Source organism: Ochotona curzoniae, unplaced genomic scaffold (assembly GCF_017591425.1).
Source record: "Ochotona curzoniae isolate NIBS_2020 unplaced genomic scaffold, NIBS_Ocur_1.0 contig_4501, whole genome shotgun sequence".
Lineage (NCBI taxonomy): Eukaryota > Metazoa > Chordata > Mammalia > Lagomorpha > Ochotonidae > Ochotona > Ochotona curzoniae.
Genome location: NW_024466307.1, coordinates 10248076 through 10264386, shown reverse-complemented (window position 1 = coordinate 10264386; position 16311 = coordinate 10248076). Strand labels below are relative to the sequence as shown.

Here is a 16311-nt window from a genome sequence, read left to right as displayed (position 1 = left end):
AACCAAGGAACCTCCGGTCTTCTTGCTGGTCACTCATGTGAATGCAGGGGTTCCAAGGTCTGACTGCTGCTTTCCCGGGCGCATTAGCAGGGAGCCGGATTGTGCAGCAGCCAGGACTGCAGCTTGGCACCTGTACGGATGCTGGCCCACAGAGCTGGGCTACCAACACAAGGAAGTCATGTGCATTTAACCATTTGTCACTTTTGTCATTTAAGTATGCTGTAGCTTTGTTTGTGTTCTTGTTTCAGCTTTTAACTGCATTTGAGAATGCACTGAACTTGTCAGAGGAGATTCCTAGTGAGGATCACCAAGCGCTTTATAAGCATTTCATCCACTGTTTATCCAAAGTAAGTAGATTTTTTAAAACTCCCATTTGACCTTTCTGTATTTCTAATTGGGAGAATATTCAAAAATATACTTTACAAGTGTTGGAGTGTAGTTTGTCTTGCTGTTATATTTTCAAGTGTCCTCATGAGTCGGCCCGGTTGAAGGCGGCCTGTGAAGGAATGATAGGCATCTATCCCACGGTGCAGTATCCATTGGAAGTGCTTTGCTTGCACTTAATTCAATCAGGTAATTTATCACATTCAGTGTTCTTGAGCTGTGTGATTGCATGAAAATGATGTTGCCATGAATCAAACAATATTTTAGTACTATGTGTAGGGTATTGTTTCAGAGTTTGTAAACCTGAAAGGAAATGTAGTCTGTAGGAAGTACACCAGTTCCAAGGAAGTGTGAGTTACAGAGTTCATAGTTAATTAATGAAATCTTTTTTTTTAAAAAAAATTTATTTCTTTGAAAGACAATTACTGAGAAGGAAAGGAAAAAAGAACGGTATTTTCTGTAGAATTAAGATAAACAGGACAAAGGATGAAAAGCATCTTAGATAAAGGTAGGTGAATTTTTTTAGGAATAGTAAAAACAAAAGGTTTTATTAGAGTGGAAGGAGTAGACATATAGATATTTTGGCTAAGCAGATTGTATGGGGCTAGGAATATCATGACAAGAATTTGAGGTAAGATTAGCTTTCTCAGGATTGATGTGTTGCCATATTGTTGCATTAATACTGCAATATAAAGTAATTCAGTTTGCATGTAGAACAGATGCAAGTTGGAGAGTATTGTCTTTATGCATGACTCTTGTTTGCTTTTTTTGGGGAAAGAGAGTGACATAACAGCTGACTTGTTGGGGTTCGCCACATCTGTGGATGTGAATGCCTTGTATTCCAGGCTGATAACCATCTATTCTTAAGAGATTGGTCCCGTTGGTTTTTCACACCAGCTTCTGTCTTTTTTTTTTTTTTTTTTGTCTGTGTGAGGACTATCTTGTTTTTAAAATAATTTATCATTCCTGTCCATGGTTGTATTCACAGAAGTCAGTCACTGAAATAGAAATTGTACCCACACAATCCAGAAGCAAATGCAAATTATTGCAGTTTCCCTAGTCCATACCCATTGTTGGAACAATACTGTGCCCACCTCTGCTTTCCAGAATGTATCGTTGGGCTACAGAAGAAACACAGAGGCAGTGAGTGTATCCACACGTGTAGCAAAAGTGATAGCTGATATAAGCGAGTGCTGTAGGCCTGTGTGTGTGTGTGTGTTTCTTTTAAGATTTACTTAGTTTTATTGTAAAGTCAGATAAACAGAGAGGGGGAGATATCTCCATCTTCCATCTGAAAGTTTACTCCCCAAGTAACTGAAATGGCCAAAGCTTGGCCGATCCGAAGCCAGGAGCCAGGAGCCAGGAGCTTCTTTTGGGTCTCCCACGTGGGTGCATGGTCCCAAGGCTTTGGCCCATCCTCGACTGCTTTCCCAGCCACCAGCAGGGAGCTCGATGGGAAGCGGAGCTGCCGGGATTAGAACCGGCACTCATATGGGATCCCAGTGTGTGCAAGGCAAGATGATGCTGGGTCTGGGTGTTCTGCCTCCTTCACTACCCCACTTTTCTCCCTCTGCTGGCTCCTGCCCCCACCGCAACACCCTGTGGTAAGAACTGCAGGCCTGGCTTCCTCAGTCTTAATCCCCTGGACTCGTGGGGTGCTGCTGGTGACTAGCCAAGAAAGCGAGAGAAACTTGCGGCGCTGTGACTCAGGCCGCAAACAGTAGTAGGTTTGTTGTTTTAAACTCCTGATATGACTTCAAATTCAGTGTCTGAATAAAGTGATTTTTATTACCAATATTTAAGAAGGTGAAAGGTCATCCTTTTCTTTTTGAAATATTAATATTGTCTGCATTTGCTGATCTCTGGGAATTTTTCAGTTGCTGGAATCAAAATGTGCTGGCAGATGTACAAAGTGGCTCTTAGAGTGAAGTCTGTAGATTATGGCACTGGAAAGCTGCATGTCTGTGCTAATTGTGGTTTAATTCCAGGATGTCTTACTGAGGAGGGACAGCAGTACTGTTGCAGACTGTTAGAAATGGATTCAAAAAGTGGTCCAGGCCTTATCGGATTAGGTGTCAAAGCACTGCAAGACAAAAAGTATGAAGCTGCTATTAAGAACCTATCAGAAGGTAAATGTATGGTGTACAGTATGCACCATTCAGTGTGGCTGGTATTCAGTCAGTGGACATTTTTCTTTGACTTTCACTTTAACAAGTGCCTATCTGTGGTCAGTTTATTAGGGAGCTAATTAAGTTTGATTTCCAGCTCTGCCAATCGCTAATCTCAAGACCTCAGAAAAGTTTAGCTTTGTGTCTCAGTGTCTGTTTTTATTTGTAGAAAATAGGGATAATTTTAGGAAGCCTTAGAAAGGTTTTCACTTAATCTCATTAGTTACAGTATTTCTGGATAAATTCAAGTTGAAATATGAATGATAGATTTCATTCAGCCTGATAGGTGGCTGAAAGGAATTATTGGAAGGGACGTTTAAAGCCAAAAGCTGACTCTGTGAAGTAGCCTAAAACAAGAGGAAATATTTTGTTCAGGGAACTGTGGCAGATTAATCAAGATTTAAGATGAGGTGTGAGTACAGAAACAGGCAGGAAGTATGGTCAGAGAAGGCCTGTTAAGCTTTGTTAAGAAGCTTGCGCATTATCCTGAGGGGAACAATGAATCCTTCTCAAGTTTTTTTGGGTGGAAGATTCTGACATCGTATAGTATTTAAGAAAAATATTCTGGCTACAGTGAAGTGAATAGTTGGGGATGCAAGCACTTGAGAGAGCTGGGATATAGATCCTTGAAGTCTGAATTGAAGTGGCTTGGTGTTGAAGCTGAAGAAAATTATGTGCAGAAAAAGTTTGCCACATGGAGTTAGTGTGACTTTGTGACCGATACAACATGAGAAATGAAGAAGAGGGAGAAGCCTGATTTAGAGAGTGGTACCATTCACATACGTAGTCATAGAAACCTTGACTTGTATGATTCTTTTTAATCCTTTTAGGATTAAGGGAGAGCCCTCTCTGCACAACTGGATGGTATCATCTGGCAGAAGCCCAAGTCAAAATTCATAAGCCCAAGGAAGCTGTTCTTTCATGCAATGAAGGTATTTGTGATATCTTCTGGGTTTCCATACGAACATGACCAGCCATGTTTGTTTTCATTTTAAAAGAGAAAGAATGGTAGTTTCCATACCCTAGATGCTGCATTTTGTATTTTTGTTGTTCTCATAAATGATTTATTTATTTATTTGAAAGGCAGAGTTACAGAGTGAGGAGAGACAGAGAGAGAAAGACATCTATCTGTTGGTTCACTCCCCAAAGAGCTGCACTGTTCAGGGCTGAATCAGGCCACAGTCAGGAGCCTGGGAGTCAGTCAGGGTCCATGGGCTGTTTCCTGCTGCTTCTCCAGGTGCTTTAGCAAGGAGCTGGATAGGAGGTGATGGAACTGGGATACGAACCAGTGTTCATAAGGGATGCCGTTTTTGCACACAGTGGCTTAATGTGCTGTGTCGCAGTATTGGCCCTGCATTTTGTATTTTACACTCCTGGGTAATTTGAACTTTGTTAAGGAGGTTCAATAAATTCCAGTCTATATACATGTCTATTATTGTACCTTTTTTTTTTTTATGCTGCCTAAGTAATCAAGGTTTCCCACGATTGGATTTATGACACTTTAGGCTCAGGTGGAGGTGTTCTGCTTTTTCACAGTGGCGTTTCTGTTGTGTCCAGGCTTTTCTCTATCTGGGATTTCCTCTGATGATGGGTAAGAGGAAAGTCTTAGGCATTGTGATGGGATGAGGTATCATGGCAGGAAATCAGGAGAAGTATTTTGCTGTTCCTACCCCAGCTCAGCCTAGCCTCTCTCATGAAGACACAGTTTGCTGTGGTCCATTCCAGTTCAGACTCTTTCCCAATCCAGTGTCCTTCATTGGCCGTGTTTGTTAAGGTGCTTTGGCTAAGGGCTGGCTTTGTATTCCAGCAGCTTTGGAAAGTCATCATTGCACTTCAAGATAGTCAGTGTATGTCATGTGTAAACATACAGACTGTTTAAAATATATTTATTTTTATTTGAAATGCAGCTTTTACAGACTGAGAAGGAGACAGAGAGGGGTGTTTCAACCATTGGTTCACTCTCCAAAAGGCTGCAATGATTGGAGCTGAGCCGGTCAGGAGCCAGGAGCCAGGAGCCAGGAGTTTCTCCTCATCTCCCATGTAGGTGCGGGATCCCATCCTCCACTGCTTTCCCAGGCCATAAGCAGAGAGCTGGATTAGAAGAAGAGCAGGTGGGGCTGGAACTGGTGCCCATATGGGATCCCAGTGCTACAGGTGGAGGATTAACAATCTGGGCCACCAGCCACCCCCAAAGATACAGTTTTTAAATTCAAATATGTCCTGTTTCACACCAAATCTTTCTATAGGGAGTTCAGAGAGGCATTCATGTTTAACTTTGAAGTATTTTTCATGTATAATTTTTGGAAATTTATGCTTCTTGTATCTGCATTTTATTGTATTTCATCCTTAAATAAGTGAAGTGATGTGGTTCTTCTCATTCACTCAGCCTTCACTTTATTTTGTCAGCGTTGAAGCATGTAGAGAAGCTTGGTGCATCTGGGAGCAGTCTACAGCAGAAGAATCTGTGTCTGCGTTTGAAAGCAGAGGCTTTGATTCAAGCCTCAGACTGTGACTCTGCTGAGGAAGCAGTCCGTACCCTGAACCAGGTAGGCTCAGCGTCTCTTCTTTCCCTTAGACTGTATTTCGCAACAACCACTTGCCCTCCAACACACACATTTACTTACATGTTAAGTGTGCATTTGTCCTGTTTGTACATTATTATGACAGATGCCCCATAGTTTTCAGTAGTTAAATTTTAAGCAAGGTTGGCGGGGGGTGGTGAGGAGAGGGTGGAAAGAGATAGCAGGGAACCCTGTAGTTATAAATTGGAGATTGAAAAAAGTAGATCATCCTCTTGAAATGTAGGCACTGTATTAGGACTTTTATTAAAGTAGATGAATTTTCAAATATTTTGTGAGGCAACTGGAAAATCTGGTGATATTAAAGATATATATACTGTTGGGTTTGTTTAAGTATAATAAATGTTGAAGTATAATATGATATGGTTATATCATTTAGAAATAAACTCAGCTTTTAGGTACAGACACTGAAATGATCACAGATAAAAAAAGACAGCATTGGGATGTGTTTCAAAATAATCCACAAACAGGAGGGTGATGAAATGGGTGGAGGGATAGATAAAAAAAAGATTGCCTTTTATTATGTGATAGCTGGATGGTGGGTACATGTGAGTTTATTATTCTAGGGTAGTTTTATTATTTCTTTTGCATGTATATGAAATTTTCCACAATATTGGGGTTATGAAGATTGTACTGTTAATAATGGTGGAAGTTCTGGACCTCCGTGTCTTGATTCATTTAGTTTCCTGCTTTTTGTGACCATTCTTGAATTAGAACAAGTATTGCTGTGGGATACTGAAGGAAACCTGGAACAATTCCTTATGATTGTTTTCTAGGTTTCTGATGCAAATAATGTCCCAGAACTTCTGGTTCTCAAAGGCTTGGCCTATCTGAACAAAGGCTCATTGGATGAAGCTACAAAGGTTGGTGTTTTTTTTTTTTTTTTAAATTCCAACTGAGTATTTTCTAAAACTTAAACCTGTCTGTGTGGATATGGAATTAACAAGTGTCTGGTTTATAGATTATGGAAGACCTTCTCTCTTCTTATCCTGACCTAGCTGCAGTCCACGCGCTTGAAGCTTTAATTCATTTTACCAGAAAGGACTACCTCCAAGCAGAAAAATGGTAAGACTACACATGGATCCAGTCACCTCTTACTTTAATAGACTTCTCAAATTGAAAATGAGTGGGCTTTAGGAAGATCTGACTTGGTGCCAACTTGATTTTTGTAGGCTTGAATTTTTACTATTTTTAGAAAATGTGCTTAGCATGTGACTATAAAAATTCTCAGATTTTGAATCAAATTAGCTGATCGTTGTGTTCAGTAAATAAGGGCATTGTTTATTTTATGCTGTGAACATTTTGCACATGGTGGTACTAAAATACCAGTGTGCTTTTTAAAGATCTTCTTCAAAAACATTTTTTTCTCCTTATCTAAATCCTAAAGGAATGGTTTGTTTCTAGTTTGATATCCTTGACCCTGAAATTTTGTTCCAACTCAGAGTCTAAGTTTCATACATTATCGACACATGCATATGCACACATATACACACACAATATGAGATAATTTTTGAAAACCATTTGCATATGAGTTTGTGTGTTTTATATTACTCTTTTTCCTGTCTCTTGTTTATTTGTACAAGCAGCACAGGAGAATAGCAGTCCAAGGGTCACACCAGTCCTGTTTTTGCAATGGCTCTCAGAGGCTATCAATACTGAGCCTGCATCAGGGACAGGGCACCTTTAGGAGCAGGCTGAGCTGGAGCTGGTGCTGCAGGTACAGCCTGGGCTGTGGCTTTGGCCTGGATCTGGGCCTTGGCCTTGCCCTTGGTCTGAGGCTTGGTCTTGACCTTTGCCCAGGCCAGCCTGACAGTGTTGGCCATGCAGGCATGAGCAAGCTTCCCGAGCTTGGGGTGGGTCAAATAGGCAAATTGATCAAGCTTTTGGCTGACTTCCTTGAGGATGATGGGCTTCATTTCCTTGGCTTTGACCATGGCCTTGATGGCCTCAGCCTAGGCACTCATGGCTTTGGCATTGTTGGCCTGCACCTTCTTCAGGCCCTTCCTGTGTCCACCCCTGTAAGAGACTCGTATCTTTGTGACTGGGGCTTCTTGATGCCATTCCTGTGCCACTTTCGCGACTGGTTGTGTGTGGTGTGGTTCTTGGACTTGGCCATGTCTACACCTCTTGAGGATTGAAGAGCACCACCTCCATCCTGTGGCTTCTACTGCCCACAGCCACACAGTGGATCTGCCTACCCTCCCTATGGCCCACGGTTTACAGCCCATGCCCTGCCACCAACCTTCAGCTGTGGATGGCATCGGATGCCACAGACCCTATTTTATATTATGTTAAAAATACATTCCCTTTGCTCTCCTTTGGTGACTTAGTTTTCAGGCAGCAGTGGAGAAGGCTGCTGATGTTGCTGAATATCATTACCAACTTGGGCTAACATATTGGTTAATGAGTGAAGAAACAAGAAAAGATAAAACAAAGGCTCTTACCTACTTTCTGAAGGTAAGACAAATGCCCTTCTTCAGTTTTTAGTTGAAATGGATTAGCCATAAAATCATACATCATAATCATTTAAGTGAGGTACTTGAAGTGACTTCACTAAACTGTTTTTGTGTTTCATAGGACACATAAAAGCTTTTATGAGAAAACTGTGGAGATTTTAATGATGAAATTAAACGTGAAAGATGCTTTTTAAAATTATATATATTAGAAAATGAAACATTTATCTTTAGAAATAGTGTTTTAAAGGTGATTTATGCTGCACTTTTATTGGCACATGAGTTTAGATGTTTAAATGCTTTTTAGATGTTTAACATCTACGTGTCTTACATTCTTATCTGAATTCATAGGAGTGAGTTAATTTATTAATAGTTCTAATATTAATAGTTATTAATATTTCCCATACAAAAGAAATAATATTTTCATAGTATGCTTAAGCAACGTGGGCCAGATTAGATTTCATGTCTTTTATATCAGAATGTTTTGGCAAATTTCTGTATGTTTAATAAAATTGCCCCTTTTGGTCTATATTGTGTATTTTTTTAAATCTATCATTTGTGCACTTTTATCTTTTTTGAAAAAAGATATTAATATTACCAAGTGAAAAATTCATGACAATTATCATAACATGGGGGGAAAGGATATAAATTGTCATTTATGTGGTTGAGTTGATGAAGCACTCTTGACATGGAGTGATATGACTTCCATACAATTTTTATACCCTGTGCTAATTTCCACAGAAAGAGAAAATATGTGATGTTTGTCATTTTGACACTGGCTTTATTAGTCATTCAGATGAATTCTCATCATTTTGTTATCAATACTTATTTCTAAGGCCGCAAGACTGGATACATACATGGGCAAAGCTTTCTGCTATTTGGGTCATTATTACAGAGATGTGGTGGGAGATAAAAACAGAGCCCGCGGATGTTACAGGAAAGCTTTTGAATTAGACGAAGCGGATAGTGAAGCAGGAGCTGCTGCAGTTGATCTGAGTGTGGAGCTTGAAGACATGGTAACCACGTTTGCCTTTTTGTCTTTTATCCTTATAGATTACAAAGGTCTTTTGTATGAACAGTTGTTGGCATTACCATTAGTTTTCACTTTTTTTTGTAGTCTCAATAAGAATTTTGTTTTTTCACCACTCTCTATGGAGTCAATTTTCTTTTTTATTATAGATAATAAATTACTCATCATTTAATACTGAAATTGTGGATTGATGTGTACAAATTGAGGTTTAAAAACATCAGATGTGGGGAAATGAGGCTGTGCTTGGGTACTTAATGTTCTGGATTTTTATGACCTTCAGTGTCTGTAACACTAGTGTTTTCCTGTTCTCAGGAAACGGCCCTAGCTATCCTAACAGCAGTAACTCAGAAAGCAGGTGCTGGAACAGTGAAGTGGGCCTGGCTTAGGCGTGGACTGTACTATTTGAGAGCGGGTCAACATTCTCAAGCAGTGGCTGAGTAAGGCAACATATTGTATTTAAACTCTTCTCGACAGTGTAATGGTGGAATAAATTAGATTTCATTTATACTCAAAATGAGCTATAAAAGTTTCTCTTAACAGATTATAACAGAAGAAGAAAAGCAAAATTTATTTATGGTTGATTAGAGCTTATTGTCTAGAATTACAAAAAGCGGTGGAATTGTACAGATGGATTAAAACATGTCCCGTAGTTGAGGAGATGGACAGTTGAGGGAAGACTCCTTGAACTGAAGCCTTCTTAGGTCACATAGCAGGTTCTCAGCAGAAAATTATTTCTGAAGATTCTCTTTTCTTTCAAAGGCAAGTTGCAGAGAGAGAAGGAGAGAGGAGAGAGAGATCTTCCATACACTGGTTCATTCTCCAGAGGGCCATAACAGCCAGTGCAGAGCCAGAAACCAGGAGCTCCTTGCAGGCCTCCCATGTGGTGCAGTGGCCCAGGACTTGGTCCATCCTCCTCCACATTCCCAGGCTGTTAGCAGGGAGCTGTACTGGAAGTGGAGCTGCTAGGACTTGAATTGGCACCCATATGGATGCTTGCCCCACAGGTGGAGGCTTAGCTTGTCATGCCACAGTACTGGCCCCTCTTGGTAGACAACTAAGCAAAGATAAAAAGCTGAGGCATATGTCTTCATATCACTGACATGCATTCTTTTTGGCAAGGAAAATGTTTGGTAGCTTGAAGGACATTTTGAGCAGCTCATCTATGAATAATTTTGGTCATTTAGTTTGGACTGTGTATTTAAGTGTAAATAAAATATATTTCAAGGTAGTGTTACTTCTGATACAAGGTACTATCTGGAATATGGACATTTTGAGGATTTTTTTGAAAGTGGAATTTGATCAGAAATTTAAGATACCTGTTACTCTCTTTTTTTAAAAAGACATTCTTTTAAAAAGTTTATTTATTTAAGACCCAGTGATCAAGTCCTTGCCTTGCATGCACCAGGATCCCTATAGGTGATGGTTTGTGTGTCGCTTGCTCCACTTCACAACTAGCTTCCTGCCTGTGGCCTGGGAAGCAGTAGAGGATGGCCCAAGGTCTTGGGACCCAGCATCTGCATGGGAGACCGGAAGAAGCTCCTGGCTGTCTCCTGGTTTTGGATTGGATCAGCTCTGGCCATTGCAGCCACTTGGGGAGTAAACCAACGGATGGAAGATCTTTCTGTATCTTCCTCTTTCTGTAAAATCTGTCTTTCCAATAAAAATAAATACATCTTTTAAAAGAACAGTTTATCTATTTGAAAGTGATAGGGAAAGGCAGAGAGAGAAAGAGAGAGATCTTCTGCTATTTCACTCCATAAATGGCTGCAACAACTAAGGTTGGGCCAGCTAAAGCTAGGAGCCTAGAACTCCATCCTGGTCTCTCACTTGGAAGGCAGGGAACCAGATTCTTGGGTTGTCATCTGCTGCTTCCCTAGGCACAACAGCAGAAAGTTGGATCTGAGGGACAGCAGCCAGGAATCCAACTTGCATTCCAGCACAGGATGCTCATGTCAGAAAGTGGCAGCTCAACTGACGCTGCACCACAGCACTGCCCGTGATACCTGTCATTGCTGTATTTCAGCTGTGATGCTTTTGTTTGGTAGAAGGAGTGGAGCTTTGTAAACCAGTGAAGCAGCACACCTATGTCAATACAAAGGAAATTGGAGTTCTGGAGAATCAAGGGAGAAAAACTCTGTTCATCACTTTTCCAAATGAGCATTTTGGTTTTATTTATCCTAAAGTTGTTATAACATGTCTTAGTATTGAATTTTTTTTCTTCATAAGAGGAAGAGGTACACCCATTTTATGTAACGCTTCAATAGGCAGAAGTAGCCATGAATTTGTGTGATTCAGTTAAATGATTTATGTAGAAGTATCAGTTCTGAAATGTGGTTCTGTTATTTCCAGATCTCTTACTGTTTCTCAAACTTTTTAGTTTACAGGCAGCACTGAGGGCAGACCCAAAGGACTTTAATTGTTGGGAGTCATTAGGAGAAGCATACTTAAGCAGAGGGAGCTATACGACGGCCTTGAAATCCTTCACAAAAGCCAGTGAGCTGAACCCAGAATCCGTATACAGTGTGTTTAAGGTTGCAGCAATACAACAAATCCTAGGCAAATACAAGGAGGCTATAGCTCAATTCCAGCTGATCATTAAAAGGAAAGAAGATTATGTGCCTGCCCTGAAAGGTAATTTGATGTTAATAGCTCCTTTGACTTTTGTAAAATTGAGCTGTAAATTGCCTCAGTCAGTTTTCTACCTAAATGTGTTGAATAATGCGAAACAGATTTCTTTAGTTAATAGCAAGCATCCAGTCTGAACTTTTTATAGTATAGCTTATGCAGATTTGAATATAAAAGACCAAATCCATAAGTTAATGAAAAGTAATAGGCAAATAGTATGATTGCTATGAATCTAAAAGTTTTCCTCGATCTTACATTGATAATTCACTAAATTGCTAGAATATCTTCATATTTTCTAACAATTGTAAGATATGGAATAACATTTAAAGTATTGATGTATACTGACGTATACATATTAATTTTTTAAATCTATAAGTAGCTTGCATTATTTTCTAGTTATGTAAGTTGATTTCAGTTTCTCCTAGAGATATCTAGATTCCTTCTTAACAAATTATTTTTAATGACATAAAGTAAAATATCACCATATGTAACTACATATATTATATATGTAGGTATATATTATATAGGTTTCCTCAAGAACAAGAGAACTCTATCTTATGAAATGTTTACTAGGTATTTGCATTTGGTTTCATTTAATTCTTACAGTTTGGTATGTACATTTTAATTAAAAAGATCAAATTTTGCTTTACAGCAGTTTCATAAACAGTAATATGATAAAGAATAACATTTAGGTAATATTTCCATTTTCAGAAATGAGGTTTTAGAAAGTCAACAGCTTTTGATAACTTTCAGTCCATGTTTACTCCAAAAGAACCCTGACATTTGAATTACTTCCAAGATGCATGGAAGATCATACTCTAAAAACAAACAAATGGGCCCGGCGTGGCCTAATGGCTAGAGTCCTTACCTTGAACGCGCCGGGATCCCATATGGGCGCCGGTTCTAATCCCGGCAGCTCCACTTCCCATCCAGCTCCCTGCTTGTGACCTGGGAGAGCAGTCGAGGACGGCCCAAAGATTTGGGACCCTGCACCCGCATGGGAGACCCGGAAGAGGTTCCTGGTTCCCAGCTTCGGATCGGCACAGCACCGGCCGTTGCACTCACTTGGGGAGTGACTCATCCTCTCTGCCTCTCCTCCTCTCTGTATATCTGACTCTGTAATAAAATAAATAAATCTTTAAAAATAAAAACAAACAAACAAACAAACAAAGAAAAAACCCAGCTTTATAAATTACTATTAGGATTTTTTTTTCCTCAGAGGTCCCTTTAAAATAACATCAGTAGATTTATTTGAAATAAATTTTAAGTATCTGTTTTATATGTTTTAATGGCAACTGCAAACTGATCTTTTTGTAGGTTTGGGCGAATGCCATCTCCTGATGGCCAGAGCAGCTCTCGTGGATTATCTTGATGGAAAAGCTGTGGATCACATAGAAAAAGCACTGGAACATTTCACTTGGTAAGTGAAATTCTTTCTGTGTTTATTATCTTATTTCAATAAGCTACATTTAGAAAGTTACCTTATGACCATTCTGGTGGACATGGTAGCTGTTTAGAAGGTGAGGCCAGAAGAACTAGCCAACTAATTTTGTAACATCCTTGTTGTGTTTGTTCTCCTCTTGTCCTCTTGCCGTGGCTGGTATGCTGGGTGTCCAGGAAGAACAGGAAGAAGCAGGCTGTGGGGGAGCAGTAGTGTGGAAACGCGTGCTAGTGTTGCCTTCCAGGAGGCCCCGAGATGGGGTGGCTTGAGAACCTGGACTGCAGCCACACAGTGTGCTTTCCATTTAGTTGTCAGGGCCTGTATGAGGTTTACTGGTGGATCTGAAGAGTAGGGGACGGGAGTGGACTTGAGTGTGTCTGGAGAGAGACTGTGAAGGAGAGAGTGCTGTGTCTAATAAGAAAGGAGTCAGAAAATTGTGAGTAGATCTGATACATATATACATATATTCATTAATTATTACAGACATTTTATTTATACTAAATTATTTGAAAAATGCACAAAGGTTACATAGAACACTTGGATTTTTTTGGCCTGGAAATATCTCTCTTTTTCTCTTCCTTTCTTCTGTTGTCCTCATCTTCTGTTTCCTATTTAATATGATTGTTCCGGAATTGCTTTGCTTCTTAATAAGATATGAAATGGTAAAAACTTAACTTTTTTTAAATCTCATTTTTATTCCTGACTTTCAGATCTCATATGATTCTTTCCGCAGGGGAAGTTATTGTGAAGGGGCATGTTTTGTTTGAATTGATATTTAAAAGTAAATGTGAGCCTGTGGTATCAACCTCATGTTGCTGAGCCTAGGAAATTTTATTTTGAAGTTTATAAGCACTCATGACCAATTAGAACTTGCTGCATCATATTTTTAAAAATTTTGTTTCCTAGTTTATATTTAGCTTTAGGGTCAAAAGGAGTTCATACTGTCAGAATTATTATATAAGCACAGACAAGTTATTTTACCCCACAAATTTTTTTTTGTTGTTTCTGTGTTTATATTCTTATTTGAAACTCAGAGAGAGGGAGAGATCTTTGATGTGCTAGTTTACTCCCTAACTACCAGTCTGAAACCGAGGGCTCGGAAACCCATTTGGGTCTACCACGTGAGTAGCAAGGACCCAAGTATTTGGGTCATCATTGCTAGATGTGTGTTAACAGGAAGCTGGAATCAGAAGCGGAGCCAGGCATTACACCCAGAAGAGATAAAGGGATTCCTAAGTAGTGCCTCTACTACTACAAAAAGGGTCTCCCTAAATATTTTAATGTTACACTGAACTTAAAAAAAGTAGGCTTATTTAAATTCTTTTTTTTTTCATTTCTCCTTCACACTGTGAACTTTTTGCCATTTCAGCAAAGGAGCTCCAAATAGTATTGTACTTCCTTCTGATTCTTCACAGTGGACTTTCAGTCATGAGCGTAGTAATTAACATTGTTTCTCAGGAAGAGATTGCAAGATAATTTTTGGCAGTATTCCTGGAATGAAAGAGGCTATGAAAAATGTTCCATCTGCTTGTTCATCTGCCAGTAACATAGCCATTTGTGTTTGGCTTAGATGAAATTGTTGTGTTTTATTTATAAAGTCTTAAGAAGCAAAAAATAGTAAAGCATAGTTGAGATTTTTATGATTCTAAATGCCCTCTATATCATTAATTAATTAAAGCTATTTATTTTGGAGCATTTATGTTCAGTCAGCTATTCCCTCTGTAAGTGTGTCTTCATACTTTCATGTTTAGAGTATTAAAACATGTGGCTCATCAAATATGTTTGATACATTTACTGATCTGTTTAAGGAAAGGTCTAAAAGCAAAATACAGAGTTTATCATATTCAGCTAAATAGGAGTTACCAAGTTTGTTGTTATAGTCATTGCTTTAACAAAAATAACATAGTTTAAAAAATTAAAAATTAAAAATAAATTATGCTGAATAATTTGTTGATTTATTTTGTTTCTACTGATTCTAACAAAAATGTTGAAAAGTACCACCCCAGATCTTTTTCTGGAACTCAGCTTAAAATAGCCAGTTTTCCCTCTTTTCCCTTCCTTTTAGGGTGCTGATAGCAGGGAAGGTAGGAGAAGGTTAGTGTGAAACTTTCAGAGTGCTTTGCTGAGGAAATAGGTCTTCATCTGCGTTAAACCTGCACTTATTCTGATTCCTTTGCAAGTAGTGAGGAGAGAAATGAACTTTATCCTGGCTGGACATATGTTGTGAGATCCACCCTGTTCCTTCTTGTAGGGCCCTGCAGCACCGAGCTGACGTGTCCTGCCTTTGGAAGCTGATCGGTGATGCCTGCACCTGCCTGCATGCTGTCTCCCCATCCAAAGTGAACGTCCGTGTCTTGGGAGTGCTACTAGGCCAGAAAGAAGGAAAACAAGCACTGAAGAAAAGTGAGCTCCTGAATCTGGGAGGAAGGTAGTGTATGAAAAACGATCAGTTAATGACATGCAAATCGAGTTAGGACGTTAAAAACAAATGTGACATTCACATTTATATTTGCATAGGTGTTATGGTCGTGCATTGAAGCTAATGTCTACTTCTAATACATGGTGTGATCTTGGGATCAATTACTATCGCCAAGTGCAGCACCTTGCGGAAGCGGGCAGCAGTGAAAGTGATCTTCAAGAGTTGCTGGAGAAATCTCTGCATGTATGATTTCCAGAAATTATTTTTATAAATTTAAAAAACCAAATACTTTTCTGAAAAATGTTTTTGATGAAATGAATGCTTATGCTATTCCCCCCTAAAGAAACTTTTATCTTGATTTAAATGCAAACATTCCATAAACAACAATCGATGTGGTTTCATTTCTTTGCAGTGTCTGAAGAAGGCGGTGAGACTCGACAGCAGCAATCACGTGTACTGGAATGCTCTTGGTGTGGTTGCCTGTTATAGTGGTGAGATCTGAGTACAACTTACTCCAATATTTTTAGAAGAGTACATCTTTCAGGTGACACATTTCAGTGTCTTCCAATTCTGTTATTTTTTAGGTATTAGAAATTATGCCCTTGCTCAGCATTGCTTCATCAAATCAATCCAGTCAGAACAAATTGTGAGTGTTCTCTGTGGAAGTAAAGCTTAGAATTTAGTGTTACTAATGTTTTAAGACTTCCAGGTAAACAGGTCATGTGTGTATCTATGTGAATCTGTTGTTTTCAGAATGCTGTTGCATGGACCAACTTGGGAGTGTTGTACCTGGGCAACGAGCACATTGAGGTAAACGGAGTGTCTATGTTGTCATGTTAAGCACAACGCCGAACGATAGCATGGGAATGACAGTATACTGTTTGTCTAGAACCTGGTTATCTCACTAGGATCCTTTCCAGTCTGTTAGTTAATGAATGAATTTAATTTAGTTATTATGAATAATGAAAATGTAAGCGTTGTTTTCTTTTTCTTGACACACATGAAACTTCCAGTTTTACGGTTATATTGGTTTTTCATATTAAGATGAAAGTAATTTTATTGGGACTTTATTTGGTAGGTTTTTCTTAATATTTATACACAAAATAATTCCTTATGTAGATTGTTGGAAATGGGTAGATGAAGACAATGAGGACAGCTATTCCCTTCTAAGAGCTTAATTTTAACCTTTATTTGAGTGATTTAGTTCTGGCT

At 39.1% G+C, this 16311-nt stretch overlaps 1 protein-coding gene across 2 annotated transcripts in view; it reads left to right on the top strand.

Moving 5' to 3' along the window:
• TTC37 (tetratricopeptide repeat domain 37) overlaps positions 1–16311 on the top strand; it is a 67168-nt gene that overhangs the window by 13045 nt on the left and 37812 nt on the right. Inside the window, exons 9-25 of one of the 2 annotated variants that reach the window (XM_040986060.1) lie at positions 249–347; positions 465–573; positions 2373–2513; positions 3383–3484; positions 4959–5098; positions 5908–5994; positions 6093–6196; positions 7462–7588; positions 8421–8600; positions 8927–9051; positions 10992–11245; positions 12557–12659; positions 14932–15108; positions 15198–15342; positions 15512–15590; positions 15684–15745; positions 15853–15909. In XM_040986060.1, coding sequence (XP_040841994.1) covers positions 249–347; positions 465–573; positions 2373–2513; positions 3383–3484; positions 4959–5098; positions 5908–5994; positions 6093–6196; positions 7462–7588; positions 8421–8600; positions 8927–9051; positions 10992–11245; positions 12557–12659; positions 14932–15108; positions 15198–15342; positions 15512–15590; positions 15684–15745; positions 15853–15909 — 2091 coding nt within the window. Of the gene's footprint in view, positions 1–248; positions 348–464; positions 574–2372; positions 2514–3382; positions 3485–4958; positions 5099–5907; positions 5995–6092; positions 6197–7461; positions 7589–8420; positions 8601–8926; positions 9052–10991; positions 11246–12556; positions 12660–14931; positions 15109–15197; positions 15343–15511; positions 15591–15683; positions 15746–15852; positions 15910–16311 lie in introns of those variants that run through there. The other variant, XM_040986061.1, reaches the window with a different exon arrangement.